Source organism: Fragaria vesca, linkage group LG2 (assembly GCF_000184155.1).
Source record: "Fragaria vesca subsp. vesca linkage group LG2, FraVesHawaii_1.0, whole genome shotgun sequence".
Taxonomy (NCBI): domain Eukaryota; kingdom Viridiplantae; phylum Streptophyta; class Magnoliopsida; order Rosales; family Rosaceae; genus Fragaria; species Fragaria vesca.
Genome location: NC_020492.1, coordinates 12822185 through 12839988, shown reverse-complemented (window position 1 = coordinate 12839988; position 17804 = coordinate 12822185). Strand labels below are relative to the sequence as shown.

The window sequence follows — 17804 nt, the reverse complement described above, 5'->3', positions numbered from 1 at the left end:
AGTATGATATTTAAGTTCGGATTGTTCCGATGTAAGAATATCGAAGTTAGGCAATGATGAGCGTAATAATGGCTCTCGGGTAATTTTGCCTATTTTGATTAAATATTGGATATTGGTTGGGAAATTAATATTATATTTGGAACAGGACGTGAAGAGGCTCGAGCAGACGAGACCCCAGATTGACATCAGGCTTAGGCCTAATTCGTGAGTGGACTTTTATTTGAAATAATATGCATGCTATGGTTCATGATTGAACATTTCCTTTTGTTGGAGTTTTGACGTCAATTAATTTTGACGCTTTTATTTCTCTGGGAGAGTTACCGAAAATGAGATTTTCGGTAAATATAAATATGTATTTATGAGAGAGTATGTATAGAAAATGCTAGCTAGCCATATGTGTCTGTCCACCTTAATGGCGTAGCATATAGCCGCATTATGGTGTGACGTGAGCGTTGGACGTAAGCGTAGTAGCCTTATATGAGTGTTTAATTCATATAAGGGGGTATGGGCACATATTTATACACCCGTCTGTCCACCTTGATGGCGTAGTGTAGCACCGCATTAAGGCGTGACGTGAGCGTTGGACGCGAGCGTAGTAGCCCTATATAGACCCATGAATTTATATAGGGAGTATGGACGAGTGTAAATACATACATATATTATAGAGTCTGAGAGGCTCGATATTTTATGGGATAAAGGTTTTATCGCTTGCGGCATGCATTCGATTTTTCCTTAGAAATTAATTTGGGGAAACATAAATATTTTTAATTATTAATTTATTTTTGTCCACTCACTCTGACGTTATTAAATGTTTTCCCCTGGGCCCTTCGTTTTAAATTGCCCAGTCTGCAGAGTTCGGGTTGGATCTAGTAGGAGACGAGGCATAGTCACCCGCTTTTCGGCCAGTTTTCATCAGTAGGTTACCTGTTCAACCTACTCGTGTTTTCTTGCTTCCGCTTGTGTTTAGTAGCTCTGAATACTTTAGAATTTTTGTATATTATGTGATGTTCAGAAGTGTAATATGAAATTTTCGAGTTAGGGTTGTCCATCTACAAGGGAGATTTTCTTAATCTTTTCAGTAAATTTTCCTTGGAGGTGGTCCCCGCACGACTTACTCTGGGTTTCATGGTGAAATTCGGGGTGGGTCGTGTCAGTTTATGAATTGGTTTCTTGATGTTTTCAGATTGAAATCTTTGAGGATAACGATAATGCCAGGAAGGACGAGATTGCGGTTCTCGGAGGCCAAACTTCCACCAGCACCAATGTGTTCAGTGCATTCTATGATCGATTGAAAGAGGTATTCCTTTTGCTTCTAGTAGTATTAATTCTGGCAAACTTGTTTCTAAAATCAAATTGAGCAAAGGTTGTGTTCACTCCATTGATTTGGATCGGAACTAAAGCTCTTGCTATGTGCAGATCCGTGAGTACCATAGGAGACATCCAGCTGCACTAGTTGTTGATGCTAATGAGGAGCATACTGCTCAAGGAGGAGCCTCAAGTTGAGTTCAATAGAGAGGTCAGTCTATCTTGCATGTGTCAACAATGGTTCAGTTAAAAGACAAGGGAATTTATTGTTTCTTCAGTCTTTTCTCTTCTACATGAGATTGAAAAGCACTACTTAGTTTTTGTTTCTTGTTCCGTTTTACTCGCCGCCAATATCGTATATTTTGTGTTGTTATTTTCACATATTCATTAAGGAGAATGATATTGCTTTTGTTACTCTGATTGATTTTCGCTTTAGTGCATTCTTTCTATCCTGTTATTAATCATAATATGTTTTGTTTTCAGGAAGCCTATGGACGGACGATACCTGGATTTACATGAACTGTACATCAGTATATCAATTCTAAATTTGGAGAGCCCATCGAGTACTCTGCTTACCTTGATGTTTTTTCACAACCACATAAGATTCCTCGGAAGCTCAAGTCTACAAGGTGAAGTTGGCTCTTGATATTTTTTTCATTTACAAGAACTATTGATCATTCGTTTGTTTCTTCCTCTGTGGCTTTAGTATATTAACATGAAACTTATGAATTATTTTGTTTTGGTTTCTTTCAGGCAGTACAGGGAATATATTGAGAATCTTGTTCAGTATCTGGAATATTTCTTCCACCGGACAGAGCCATTGCAAGATCTTGATAGAATATTTGCAAAGGTTTATTTACTACCATTGTTTTACATAGAACTTCAGGCATCAATTAGATAGTGTTCAGGATCTATCTATTTATTGGCTGTTCATATATTCCGGTATAAGACTTATTGTCTAGTGCATGTCTTTGTTAATATGTGGAGTAATTTTTGTCATTTGTGGCATCAAAACTGCATATTTTATACTGAATTATGGAAATGATTGAATTTTGTAACCTTTATACTTCTGAACTTGATGTCTGGGAGTGCCAAATGGGATACTGCAAATGGATTGACACAATATAAAGTTAATTGTCAGTTTACATCGATTTAGAATATTAAATTACGGTGTTTCTGTGGCAGGTTGAAGCTGAATTTGAAGAACAATGGGCAGATGGTAAGGTAGAAGAATGGGAAACTGCAATTCTAGATAGTGAACATGTTCAAGATCAGCAGACTTTGATTGATCTTGACTACTTTAACACAGTGGAAGAACTGGTGGAATTGGGTCCTGAAAAGCTAAAGGAGGTAATGGTGACATTAGAAGCTTAAAGATAAATAACTTGATAACTAATGTTAAAAAGCTTGAAATATTTTACCTGCCAGGCGTTGGATCATCTCTTTATTCTTCAAAGCTTAATTTCAGTTTCCATTGCTAATCTCTGTATTTTACCTACTAGGCATTGGCTTCGATGGGACTGAAAGTAGGCGGTACCATACATCAACGTGCAGAGAGGCTTTTACTTACAAAGGTGATTGTTCTCTAACTATTGTTTTCCGAAAAAGCAGTCTAAAAATAAATACTATTTATCGATCTATGTTCTCTTGTGCATTCTCATGTGCATTGGTTTTAAAATAACAGCATTCTGGGCAGCATGTGCAGTTGGAAATATGTGAATTGGCCTAGATGTGCTTGTCTCTGTCTGGTGGTAATAAAACTAAATTGAGAAGAAATTAGGTTCACTTAGTTTCACAGAGTAGGTCTTTTAAAACTCGTGATTTGGTATGGTATTGTAGCACTGGTTGATCATTCTTAATCATTGTCTGTAGGCCCATATATAGGTGATATACAAGTTTGAGACATACAGATACTGGTGCAGTGTAAAACTGCCTAGATGCCAGGATTGACAAAGTCTGAAGCTTAAGGCTTTGAACTAGCACGGAACACTTCGATTTAGGAATCACTCCCAGTTTCTCACCAAAAACTAGGCTTCTTGCCAATCCTTTCACGTGAAACTCAGGAACACTCTAATAATTTTATTCATAGACCATAACATACCTGGGCATTAGACCCTTACACTTATTTATACTTGAGAAGATAGCTCACATTGACTTCATAAAAGACTCTTTAAGACTTCTAAAACTGAAGTATTAAAGACTTATTAGGATTCTCTTCTAAAACTGACGCATTTAAGACTTAATAAAGGAGACCTGAAGACTTCTAAACTGAAGTGGAAATTTGAAAAGACACAGGCAGCTTAGAGACTTCTAGAATCAGACTTTGTTCCCAGTTGCAATGATTATCTTGAATGACTAGGTGCTCTCTCCTTCCATTTCTTTCGCTCATAAACCTTGACAGGTTTGACTATGATGTCCTCATCAGATACTCTTATATGAGTTTATTGTTAAAAGTAATGTGCTGCTCGCTTTATTTCTTGGTCCTGTAATGTTAGAGTTTTCTTGTGTTCAACGTCTTGTTGCTTTTGTGCAGGACACACCTCTGGAAAAGTTGGACAAGAAGCACTTTGCCAAAGGGTCACGTGGGTTCAGCACAGAATGGGGCCGCTGTAGCTCCACAGCAAGTTGGCATGTTAAAAGAAATTGCTTTCTTGGAAGCCAAATTGAAAAAATCAAGTGACTTACTGAGTGAGGTCGGAATATGATGCCTAGCTATTTATTCTCACCTGCTTTTTTACCTGTAGTCTGTATTTCCTTTTGAATGTCGGTGCTTATTTATAAATTATCTGCTGCATTGTGCAGGCTATTGAACGAACAAAAGACAACATTGTCAAGAAACAGGCTTTGACATATGAAGAAATTGCAGCCAAAGAGGATGTAAGTAGATTGCATGTCATTCTTTTTCCCTCGAAACTATTAAACAGACAACCCACCCAATCACTATTCTTATTCTTGTTTAGATCCGTTAATACCTGGTCCTTCTTCCCCTTTTCTATAATATGTTTCCGTATGTCTTCCAAGTTTGTTGTTGTCTCTAACAACTGCTTTGCTCGGGTTGTTTCCTTGCAGGAAGAGGCACAGGCTGATACTGAAAGTGATGACGCTGAGCAGCAGATTTATAATCCACTCAAATTGACAATGGGTTGGGATGGGAAGCCCATACCGTACTGGCTGTATAAGCTTCATGGTCTTGATCAGGTAATTACGCCCTAAAATTCTGTCTTTATACTATATTTTTATTGTTGTTTCTATTCAAACATGTATATTTTGGTGCTTGAGGAGTTTCACTGTATTAATTTTGTATTCAAAGATGTTTATTCTTGTGCTTGGGGAGTTTCTAAATTTGAAAGGAACCAAAATTTTACTTTCTGCATGCGCGGCTATTTATTCCTTCTTTCACACTAATATTTTCCTATTTTTGTGTTTCAGGAATTCAAGTGTGAGATATGTGGGAATCAGAGTTACTGGGGGCGTAGAGCTTTTGAGCGGCATTTTAAGGAATGGCGCCATCAACATGGAATGCGTTGCCTTGGTATACCAAACACCAAGAACTTTAATGAGATCACATCAATTGAGGTATCATTTTTTTTTCAAGACAGAATCTAGTTAGGATAGGCTGACAATTTCTACTTTGCAGGAAGTAGAAGAATTGTGGAAGAGGATACAAGCACGGCAAGGGGTGAACAAGTGGCACCCAGACCTTGAAGAAGAGTATGAAGACAGAGAGGGAAACATCTATAATAAGAAGACATATACTGATCTGCAGCAACAGAGACTAATATAAATAATAAGTATGCAGCTGTTAGGAATTGAAGTTGGGAAGAATTTTCTTGCTCCATGGGTCAGGAATGTAGGATTTATGTTACTTTGTACCCAAGTGTATGGTCATATGTTATGTAGTGCCTAAATTTAAGTACATCAATCACTCAAATATTGTACTATGATCACTCTTTCTTGCTGTAGATTTCATGTTACTCTCATGTTAGACTTGTCAATTTCGCCAAAAGAAAAGAAGAAAAGAGTTGTCGTGTACATACAGTAATGTATTTTTCCGTTGCATTTTGTGCCATGCCGTTATGTGACTGAGGACTGAGATCCATTAGTAGTAAGAAAGCGTTTAGAGGTGACCATCCGGAGTACGAGTTCATTTTTCTACGGAAATGGAGGCTTGAAGTTGTTGAGGGTCAAACCAAAGATGTTGGGATGTAGACTTTCTTTCTCCTAGCTTAGGCGAGATGAGCCCAAGGATATTAAGGAATACCATTAGACCAGCACACCACAGTATCAAAGGAACATGGATAATAAATTGGTAATAATTAAGCAGCATTAACCTCAAGTCAGAAAAGACTATTACATACCTTTCCTCTACCATCTAATTGGTAGATAAAAAGTTTATGGTAAACCCATTGACGCGAAACATTACCCATACAAAGTTAGTGCATGGGTCGTAGATGATATATGGTCTATATGCCAGTCATGAAACATTTTATCTCAATAATGCCTTGTTTGTTTTGCAAAAAAATAAGCATCAGGAAAGAAAATTTGTTAATTTTCTACGTTTTATGAGGCAAAAAGAAAGTGTTTCGAAGGGAAAATATAAGAGAAAAGTTGTTCATTCCAAAATCTGAAATAATTACTTTCCTTCATCTGCATTTATTACTTAGAAGACAATATTTTACTATATTAATTATCAAGTTTTTAACAACTTTCCCGATAACTATCCTTGTGATATCAAACATCGGGTTGAGAGTTTTTGTAATATTTCAATATTTTATTTCCGTAAAGAGAAATATTATTCACACCCTTAGTTTTTGGAATCTTTTTTTATACAATTATACCCCTATCATAAAGATGAACATAAAGAGAATCAAACAAACAAACAAATTTCAGTTTGGATGCTAAGCTTTTAAATTTCTAAACATATTTACTACTCTAAGAATCGGTATTCTACAAGCTTCCTAGTGATATCAAATTTTCATACTATTTCGACTGATTGAAAATCTTAGATGTTATTTGAGTGAGAGAATTAATAAAACAAAAAAGGATAAAAGTTTTCAATTATTTTGTCTCCCTTGATTGTTTGTTAAGCTTCATTTGTTTACCAATTTGATTTGATTTTAGTAGAAGAATTGGTTGTATTAATCATAGAGCTGGGAAAATAGATAGAGTCTTGCGTGGAATCGGTTTTGGCTGAAGGAAGAAGATGATGGATTAAAATTAGACGTATGTATAAAGTTGTTAGTGAAAATAATATTTTCATTAATTTGATTAAAATTTAACTTAAAAATAACTAGTATCGTGAAAGATGTTACAAGTAAATATGTTGTTACTAGAGGGAAGAGAATATGCTCTTGTTTTGGTCAGGGTCTTTTAGGCCTCGTTTGTAACAAAAAAAAGAAGAAAGAATGCGGCTATTGGGACCTCTAAATTTGCTCACCAGACCTCACTCTATTGTGAATTATTAAATGACATATGCATCCTCATACACAATGACTATTAAGGACAATAATTATACAAAAGAAAATATTATATTTATTCTCTTTGGACTTTCCAATTCAATAATAATTGATTCTATTCTTTATTATTTTCCTTATATATTTTTGTTTTCCAATTTCTTTTTATTAAAGCATACATATAGTTTATAATCAATATCGATCATGTAACATAAAACTTTATATTATCATACATGTTGAACGCATATACGTGCAAGGTGCATAAATTTGTTTATATGAAAAAAAATTAATATATAGCTATTATAGAAAATATATATTTATTGAAATAATTTATTATGAGGTACAAAATAGAGATTAAATTATTCAAAAGAAAAAAAATGGAGAAAAAAAAATAGAGAAAAAATAACACGTACAAAAGAGAAAAACAATTAAAAAGATATGTAGAATAGTTCATGATAGAACATTTTCTTGCATGAAAAAAATAATAAAAAAATGAAGGTAGGGATGATGGATGTTAAGGAAAAAAAAAAAAAAAAAAGAATAGAGAGGTACTAATTAAGTGAATAAGAGGTAATTAACAAGGGAAAGGGAAAAAATCGAAATTTTCGACGATATTTCGCCAAAAATTTCGTTTTTTTCACATGGCGAAATATTTTTTCCTCCCCAGAATTTTTTGTCCGAAACTCACGATATATCGCGATATTTTCGAAATCTCACCGAAACTATCGAAATCCCGCAGAAGGTTTTACACCGGCGCTGTCTGAGGCGGCAGCCGAGGAGTTTGAAGTCAATCGAACTCCGAGGAGGAAGTTTGTGAACACGGTGAGAGGCTCAGGCTTCCCCGGAGATTAGCCTTGACGACTTAGCGATTGAGCTGTTTGATTCCGGCTCCGATGAGAGAGGAGGACGCTCGGTGTTGCGGAGTTCTGAAAATACCCCTGCTGGAGAGTCGCAGAGGCGCGGGAGGTCGGTGTAGAGGCATGGACCAAGAGTTGGCGGCGGCCGTGCTGGTAATAGCTTAGGTGGAGGGAGGGTAGTTTCGAAATGTAAGGGGAATATGAGGCAAAGGCGATCGGCGTTTGTTGCTCGATATCAGATGAGCGATTCCTTCGCTCACAGAACGCTCGCAGCCTCCAGAGATCAAACCCATCCTCCCAACATGCTGAAGCAAATCCATGAGATCAAGGATTTCCTCCTGACTGCAAGAAGGAAGGATGAACGTTCTGTGAAAATCAAGAAGACGAAAGATGATGTTAAGTTCAAGGTTCGATGCTCCAAGTACCTTTACACACTTTGTGTGTTTGATACTGATAAGGCTGATAAGTTGAAGCAATCCCTTCCTCTAGGTTTGACTGTTCAGGATCTTTGAAGAGGACTTGGTGTAGTGATTTAATGAATGCCACGTAACCTTTTATTTTTATCTTTGAACTTGAACAATTCGTGGCTTATCTTAAAGTTGTTGGTGTTAAAAAAAAAAGAGGAGCGATTCCGAGGTGAGAATGGCGGTGGTTTTCTTCTTTAGTTTCGTTTCGAATTTTGGTTCATTTGATATAGAAAGTAGTTGGTTCACTATTGCATTATGTGCTTGCTTAGAGAGCTAATTTGTATTTATTTAATGACTATTATTCACAATACGTTGAAGGCTCTGCACAGAGAGACGATAAAGATAGTGAAAATTTTGTACCTCATAAGAATTATTAACGGTTCAGCACTAATTTTTTTCACCTTAACTTACTACAACTCCCTATAGATCAATGTTTATTCAAGGTTTTCATTTCAAATATAGTACCTAATATAGAGAACAAATATCTCTTAAAGTTTGGTTTAAAATTTCCTTGTTTTTCTTCAAATTTCCGTCAATTTTCTCATTTTTTTTTACTACAATCGATATTTCCCCGAAATTTCCGTCGAAATTTCCATATTTTGAAGGGTCGAAATTTCCGTAATCACTGAAATTTTCTTCCTTGGTAATTAATTGATTGAAATATATGTCACTACATAACTATGGTTATTTTAGAAATTTGAAATGAGGTATACTGAGCAAATGCTTATATTGAAAAGTAAAAATGAGGTGTAGGGAGAATGAGAGGTATAGTGACCAAATTTGGAGATCCCAATAGACACACTCAAAAAGAAAAAGAAAAGGAAGAAGATGTTAGTAGGGTGAAAAATAGGGTCGTCCCAGAAAACATAACAGAGAAAGTGAGAAACCGCCATGTGTAAGCCCGCACACGTTAGTAAATTTGTAACGCGTACAATCGCACTTGTAGCCCATAAGAGGAGGAAGAAGAAGAAGAAAAAGAAGACGATCAGATGAAGAGGGTATTCGGCGCCAAGAAAGATATTGTGCTAATTTTGCCTACCAGATTAATAAAAGAGGGGATACAGTGGACGAGAAGATCAAGAAGCTTGATGTGGAACTGAATCGATACAAAGAGCAGCCCAGGAGGCCGTAAAGGCCAGAGCCATGCGGGTTCTCAAGCAAAAGCGAATGTATGAAGGACAGCGTGACATGCTGTATAATTAGACATTTAACCTCGATCAAGTTGCTTTTGCTTCTGAGGGTATCAAAGATGCTCAGCAAACTGTATGTCCTAACCTCGCCCGCCCTGCCCTATTTTCCCATTCTTAACATCCATACATACATGTATAATGTTGTTTGATTCACGCCCTATTATGAATGAATAGGCTAGACTATCCTTAATACGGTTAAGTGGAATCAATCATGGGGAAACGTTTTGGTGAGTAGTAGTTAGAATTAGAGTGAGAGGTCAAATCCCATATCATCATAACCCAAATATCGTCAAGTGTGTTATGATATATACTTGCTTCAACTGTTGTTTTATGCGACCAAGAAGATTCTCTAGGAGTAAATTTCTGTAAAAGGGAGTCGAGTTAAAGGTTCTAGAGACCGTCTATGCTACTTATGACTTATGAGATGGGCTTTTAAGCTAGCAAATGTTAATACGATACTCCAGCCTTTCGTTCAAGTACTAATCTTCTGTGCTAATGCTATTCAAGACCAAGAAACATGGATTACTGATGGAGCTGGTATTATCGATTAGTTTGGAAAAATCCAGCAACCATTATTTGAGGGTGTAATCCTCTGTTGATGAGAAATGACTTCAAGCTGGAAAGTGATCAAATTTTATTGATTTATGAAATGTACAAGGAGTCACTTGAGCAGTGTTCATGCTGAAGTATAGAGCTAGAAATCGGTGTGTGGCTGATGAGTTGGACTTGAAATGTGGCTTCCTTTACCCTATGTTGAAACTTTGCCAGAAGACTAGCTTTTTACAGGTCTCTTTTTTTTTGTATTTTTGAATTTTGCTTTTTATTTTTTCTGTAAGAAAAAGAACAAAAACAAAAAAATTCAGAGAGAACTTGAAGAATGGCACCTGCTCAGAAAAAAGTTGAACAAATAAGAAGTTACTTCATAAAAGTCTATCAGATGATTGTTTTATGAAGTCACCTTGGGAAGGAGGATGGGAGGATGGTTCCATTAGGTTGTGTCCTTGGTTCATTGGGGTTGAATTTGGTCACTTAAAACGAAGTACCTAATCTTGAACTAGAAGATTTGTTTAATAACTTTCAAGGAGCTGGACCTAGGGTTCTTTTAATACCTTGATACCATTAGTTGGTCTGTATTATGGATTAGTGATTCTTTTAGGGATTATTCCATTTTTCTGATAAACCGGGTAGGTGCTGGAAATTAGGCTGGTCTCTCTCTCTCAAGTTGTCTTGTTTGTTTTTGTCTGCTTCCTGTCTCTGTGGATTCCTTGTACTTTCTTTCTACTTATCTTTTCTATTAGTATGTGAGAGAAAATATAAGATTCTAGAGCCAGAGATTAGATACAAGGCTCAGTGCTGAGAGAGCAGTGAGAGAAAAGAGTCCTTGAAGAAGCTTTGTGAGGATTCAAAGGGGTGGGTAATTTTCAAATCGAAAACGTAATCAATCCAGCGTCCAATCTTCATCCAATCCAACCGGAGCAGTTGATTTTCCAGTAAGTCTATTTGCTTTGATTCGTCTACCACAGCCTCTTCAATCTGGAATTTTCATTTTGAGTATATGAATTCATAGCATTGTTGCTTTTCTTGTCAATTTTCATTTTCTTGCTCTTCTAGAAGCTATTTTGAGTATATGACTCCGACGATGTGGAATTTTCATTCCGATGGCTACATCGGAATTTGATTCCAATAAGTCAATGAAATCTAATACGGTTTGACTAGAAAACCCTAGAAATCTGGGATTGTTCTCTGTCATTAGGCAATTTGAAGTTTTGTTTAGGATTCAGCTCAAAATAGCCTCATCAACGATTTTGTTTCTCATCGTATCATTCAATTCCTCTGTAGATATGTAGAAGTATGATGTATGGTGTTAGCTAAGCAAATTGGATGTTGTTCGAAACACATTGTTCAATTAGCTGAGGCAAGTTTTGGAAGCTAACAAGAGAAGGTATCTGCTGCTATATGCTGTCGAAATTGGAAACAGATAATCATTTTGTAGACATTTCTTATATAATTCTATCAGGCCCGCTCACCTGCGGGAGAGGTTTTACGGGACAGAAAGGGACGGTCCATCCATGACCGTTAGATCTAATTGAAGTTGATCTGAGGGCTGAAAAAAGCTTCACCCTAACCAGCCATCTTTCTATCCTTTTTCTCCTTTCTCTCTCTCGTTGAGAAACCCAGGCGATGTAGAGCAGTTCCAAACTTCCAATTAAACATGATGAAACCCCAAAGAATCAGACCACAGTTTGCACAGGTTAAAATAGAAAATCAATCATCTTTGGTTCTTAAATTGGAAAAGAATGGTTCTGGGTTCAACCATAAATCTTGAATATGGAATTTCGTACACCCTTGAATCAAAACCAAATTGGAAAAGAATGGTTATGGTGCATCGATGCCAGCAACGCCGCCCTCCGCCCCACAGCACGCCCTTGGTCGCCAAGTCTGATATCTCCACCGACAACCAGCCTCCTACCTCTTCCGTTACGCCGACTTCTCCTTCCTCTTCTCCGACCCTTACTCCCTTTCTCTCTCCAACCCGACCTGGCCCAACTCCACCGCAACCCCCTCCCCCACATTCGTCCACTCTACCTCTCGCGCCTTCTCCGCCAAACACGGCATCGCCGTCGCAGTCGAAGTTTCTCACGCCGACCTAGCCTTCAACGCCAACATCTCCCACGACGCCAAACCCGCGTCCCTGCCGATCCTCCTTGACAGCCGCGTCACCTTCGCCGAGGACCATCTATACGGCATCGTTGCTCTTCGTGGGAGCTGTGGTGGTGTTGCTGTGCACCTGGGTTTCTCAACGAGAGAGAGAGAGAGAGAGAGAGAGGAGATAAAGGATTGGAGATGGGTGGCTATCTGGTGTGAACTCACAAATTGGGATGAAGCTTCTTTCAGCCCTCAGATCAGCTTCATTTAGATCTAACGGTCATGGATGAATCGTCCCTTTCTGTCCCGTGAAAACTCTCCCGCAGGTGAGCGGGCCTGATAATTCTATTGCTAGCAAGATAAATTGCATACAGAAATGGAATTATTTTTAATTGTTTGTTTATGATGAATTGGTGCCTTTTCAGCACAGAAGCCTTTTCGTTCTCTTCCTCTTTATCTCGGTTGATCATTGAGCTGTTAGTTTTCCATTAAATTGTTCATTGCAACTAGTTCCTTGAATCCTTTCTTTTTATTGATACGAATTTCAACCCTAAGATAGCTTGGCTGTATTTACTTTGTTGCTAGTTGGATTCCACATCCTTATTACTTTGGTCGAAATTTCTGTTATAAGTGAAGTTTTATATTTCTCCTTGATTCATAATTTCATTACACAGAATTTACGGGCATTTTGAGTAGTACAGAATCAATACATTATTTGCATAATTTGATTCAGAAATAAGGAAGTTATGAATCTGTATGCCCCGTTTTTACTATGAACTTTGTTGTGTATGCTTATGTTTTCTTTACTTGCTGGTATATATCTGTTTGCCAAGTGCATCAACATTTAACTGGAATTCGTGTATCTCAAAACTATTGTATTCTGCTTGTACTAACTTATATTACAAAAAAGGGGAAATGACCATTTGCGCAATATTATTAACCTGTTTTAGTAGGCATTGGACAGTTAGCTATTAGCAATTAGCTTATGTTATTGTAATCTACTCTGGCCGAACGTAGATAGAGAAGCTCCTTTTTGTTCCCTTCTCTCAGTCTTGAAACATACCACACAGAAGAGAGCATGAGAAATGTACTTGGCTTTTAACTGTGCTTGTTTGTCTGAGTATTAAGATTAGTCCACCAAATGAGTTTTGATCTGTGTTGGTGTATAGCCCTACTTGGTGAGTTTGATCCTTGTGGGGGTTGTAAAGAGGAGATCTCAAGTGTAATCTTACTATTAAAAGTGTATGTAAAGTACTGTGTGTGCCATCTACCTTAAGTTATTAAAACTAACTGTGTCTGCCATTTACCCTCTTGAGTTAGTATAACTATTGAGTGTGTCATTTACCTTGAGTTAGTATAAACAGCAAGAAGAAGTGATATGATATATCCATATATTGAATGGTATGAGACCTACAACAAGTTGTAACTAATGGTCTAATATGCCCTTTCCAATCGGTTTGTAGTTTCATACCTGTTGTCCATTGAGGGCCAATTTTGATGACTTGCCATTTAGTAGAATCTCTGCTGATGTTGTTGCAACATTCAAACGAATTGCGTTCACATGTAGAGTAGATTAATTTGAGGTGTTAGCGTGTTTGTGTTTGACGCTCATATCATTCTTAGAGTAGCATTATGTTGCAGTAGGTATTTGTGATTGGAATCCATTTTGTTTTCATAAGATTTTCATTCTGCTGGCATATGTCCCCGCCCCAACTTCCTAAGCATAATGGTGCACCTGCATTCCTGCAACCTAGTGTTTTTCTAATGCTGAAGTAAAACTATTTTCAGGTCTTCTGGGAATTTTCAGTATAATTGAACGCAGCCGTGATTACTCCACAATTAGTTTTGTTACAGTGAAGTGTAAATGTGGATAATTTGACATGGCAGTATATTTTCTTTCTAGGGTAAGTATATTACTCTTTCCCTCATTGTCATGTGCTATAGAATTGAATAACTTAAAGGTGTCTATTACTTGAAGTTCAAGTGAATATAGTTTTCTCGTAAATTTTTGCTTTCTTTTCTATCATTATTCACAATCTGATTTCCAATTAGGTCCTATGTTTCTCTTCCACACGTTATGGAATTACAATTGGGTCTATTCTGAGCTCATTTTGTTTTCAATCATAATTGAGAAGCCATTATATGAAATGCCGAATTCTAATGTAATGAACGACAGTCTAGCGCCAATATTGGACCACCATTGAGCTTGGTAATATTGATTCTGAAACCAAGATGTCTAGTTATGAAATGTCTGTATTGGATGTATGCTAGTTTCTGTTTGAGTCTGAGAAATGTGCATTTCTGTGATACCCAGATTAAAGAACCACATTGTATTACATACAAAGGGCATCCGAGGAGCAATACCCATTATTCATTGCAGAATCATGAGCTGTAGTTAGTTCAACTTTCGGACTGTTAATCTCCACTTTTGGGGAATTTTTGTTTTTAAGGACCCTTGATATGAGAAAGAATGATAGTTCTTTGTTTGTTTTGGATAGCTAAACTCTATTTACGGTATGTGTGGACTACATAGCGGTCTGGATGCACCAATGGCTGTGGTAAACTCAAAATGTAAAGGCCACAACTTATTATAAAGGTTCCTTGTTCCTATGCATCAAAAACTGAGAATCTTATAGCCTGAATATGTAACGGGTGTTTCATACCATAACATTAGGTTGTAGAGTAGCTAGTTGTTGAGCTGGTCTCTGAGTAGCGTGGTTATGAGTATTTTATGAAATGTGTTGTAATTTCTTTCTTGCATCGTTGCTGAATATATTGAAATCAATAGAGCTTCACAAATTTATGGTAGTCTACCACTGAAACAACAACAGTCCTCGTATTGTATGCTAGCCACGCATTTTCCTGGTGCAAGTTTGATTCATTGGCTGTTCCCTTGTCCATATCATATTCCGGATTTATAGTTTTATACACTCGTTCATCAAGGCTTGATTCATAGATCTTCTAATCTCCTAATACTTAGATTATAACAGCATTTCAATATCAAAATCTTTAGATAGCCGCAAGTTTATTATGAGAGAATGACACCGATTCAAATGGGATACACAAATGTGAAAATTACTGGTATTCAACTTTTTTCGGCATGACAATGCAGCAACCCAAAACCACAATTATGACTTATTAGTTTGGAAATTCTTTTCTAACGATAAGAATGATTCTTAGTGAGTGATTAGTAAATAAGACCATAGTATGCACAGAATCTCACATACCAAATATCAAATATCAGGCTCTTTGTGAAATACCACCAGAGTTTTACAGAATGATGGTTAAATGATTTGCATTATGTTAAGACACAACTACATAAGCAAGAATTGGATATCAATAATTCATCAAAGTACTATGCTAGGTCATCTATGTGCTAACCTAGCCTTCAAAAACAAAAACCAACCAGATTGTCGTTGTAACCATAGACTGCAGCATACCTTCTAATCAAGATGAATTCAAGAAACATAAAGAATCCCAAAAGCTGACAAGAACTTTAATTCACCCTAAATATCGTCCACCAATACGTACACCTTCATATTCTTCAACAATCCGTGTACTTCTTTCTATCAAAATAAATGACAGCAAAAACCTTAAGCCAAGAGAACTAAATTTGGCCTCCTTTCCTTTGCCAGAACCAAGATACCGTGAGCATAGAGCAGGATCTTCAAATTCGCCTTGAACAACTGTCTCCACAAATGCAAAAACCCAGCCTTCCCCATTAGTATAACTGTTTCTAAAGTTCTTGGAAAAAAAAAAAAANAAAAAAACAAACTGCTCCTCAAACTACTCAGACCTCATTTAAACCAATGATAAAGTAAATGAAATTAGACAATAAAAAATATATTTAAATAAATAAAATCAGGACATCACACAAATGATAACCATTATAAATTGATACTCAGATTAAGAAATGAAAATTAATAATCAAGCAGATGAAAGCAAAGTTTTCCTTCTTTGAAGCCACTATATAATCGATACAGTTTTCTTTATTTGAGAACATTAATCATTATAAATTGATATAATAATTCCCATAGACACAATACCGATTGTCAACAATTTTTATTTAGAAAAAAAAAAAAAGCATTGAGAGCCTAACTTTTAGCAATTCAATTCACAAAAAAATAAAAATTACTATGATATGGATATTTTTCTGGTAAGTATCATACATACAGCCTCATAGGTTTAAGACTAAAAAGTAAGATAGTTTTGTTTTGAATAAGATAATGATTTATAATGAGACCATGCCTTTGTTTTGACACCTGATAGGACTTTTAGGTTCTTTCCACTAAGTTTCAATTCAGTTTTGATTCCAACTGTACAATCAACACAATAAAACCCAAACTACTACTAAATACCATTAATAAAACATCCCTTCACTAAGAGAAAAAGGGAAGAACCTAACCTGATCAACAAAATCACAGCAACCTTGACCACAAACTACAAAACCAGAAAAATATCCATAGCATCAAACACAGAGTCCAACCAGTCATTCAAATACTTGATGGAAACTATTCGAATACCCAAAAACAAAACCAACCAAAAACAAATACTTGAAAAGAAAAAACCCATGTCCAAGCTGCTTTGATTGTAACCAACTAATAAGCAATGCTTTGAATTTTGAATAAGTTCATTTGTCTAAAGCATGATTGACTAACCTGCAATTAAGTTCCTCTTGTCTTCTACCCATTGACTCCAAATCTTTATACTACCTTTGACGTTCATTGTAGTCAATTTGGGACAATGGCAAACTGGCAATGGGATGACCCTCTGGAAAAATGAGAACATCACCCTACTTGTTATACATCAGCATTCACCAGACTGTCATAATCCTCCTACTTGTTCTCCTTGTTGTTATTATTATTCATCCTATTGACATAGATCATTATAGCCCATACGAATTTATTCACTTCTTTTTATTTACTCTATCAACTGAAGATGACCTATACATATTTAAAATATTTGAATCACTGTTATATTTATTAAAAGGAATCTGAAATTACAGATAAAAATATTTGAAATGGGAGAGCATTAAGCATACCTCCATTACCTTGAGAACTGATTAATTGGAAATCACCCAAAAGAAACCAGAACCAAGCATCAACAGTAGACCATAGTGATTACTAAACAGAACTAGAAAAAAGATGTCCAATTATCTCTGAAATTTTGTATTCTTGTGGCACTCAAAAGCAAAAGGAAGAAAGAAAGAAAGAAAAATCATATTGATACTCAGATTAAGCAAACATAAAAATTAAATCAAGCAGATGAAAGCAAAGTTTTCTTTCTTTGAAGCCACCATTTTTTGCGTGTATTTTGTCACACGACATACTTGATATTCTAAAGTTGTATTCAAGATCCCAAAATGTAGCACTCCTTGAAAAATTTCATACATAAGAAATTTTATCATCCTTCTTAGCAAGGGAAAGGATGTCGTCCTTTGAAATTCAAAAATGCAAGCTGTCGGTTACAGTAGTGTTACAGATTAAGGGTAACTTTTATCATCCTTCTTAGCAAGGGAAAGGATGTCGTCCTTTGAAATCTAGGCATTCTCCAAGCCAACTCTTCCGTCTCCATGAGATTTCTCTTGCACAACAAACCAAAAGAAAATGAATTGAATAATCCAGTAAACAAATGATCCAATTTATTAATTGTAGATCAGCAATTCATAAGTTTACAAATCCACACGTCCCATTAGAACTCTAAATCCCGTTTGGAGTAACTCTTTAATACGACAATTATCACTCAGACAAAGATTGTGTTAATTCCAAATTTTTCTTCATTTTTTAAGAGCGAAATCTAAATGAAGAACCATAAACTGCAACAAAGATTGAGCATTCAAAAAGAAACAGTTTACCATATGTATTTCAGACCTGTATCCAGACGAAT

The 17804-nt window shown here is 36.3% G+C and overlaps 1 protein-coding gene and 2 pseudogenes across 2 annotated transcripts in view; all 3 read left to right on the top strand.

The window, feature by feature from the left end:
• The window catches only part of LOC101315297, a 7838-nt pseudogene extending 2493 nt beyond the window's left edge, over positions 1-5345 (top strand). Inside the window, exons 2-12 of the transcript XR_183955.1 lie at positions 1184-1297; positions 1417-1516; positions 1793-1934; positions 2059-2155; positions 2491-2655; positions 2808-2879; positions 3839-3998; positions 4108-4182; positions 4375-4503; positions 4735-4881; positions 4943-5345. The product of XR_183955.1 is annotated as a splicing factor 3A subunit 3-like (transcript). The remainder of the gene's footprint in view (positions 1-1183; positions 1298-1416; positions 1517-1792; positions 1935-2058; positions 2156-2490; positions 2656-2807; positions 2880-3838; positions 3999-4107; positions 4183-4374; positions 4504-4734; positions 4882-4942) is intronic.
• A 2572-nt stretch (positions 5346-7917) lies between these two features.
• Positions 7918-8127, top strand: LOC101315009 (60S ribosomal protein L38-like). The gene has a single exon (XM_004290379.1). It carries the CDS (start codon positions 7918-7920, stop codon positions 8125-8127), a length of 210 nt encoding a protein of 69 aa, XP_004290427.1.
• A 6340-nt stretch (positions 8128-14467) lies between these two features.
• LOC101299060 overlaps positions 14468-17804 on the top strand; it is a 5669-nt pseudogene continuing 2332 nt past the window's right edge.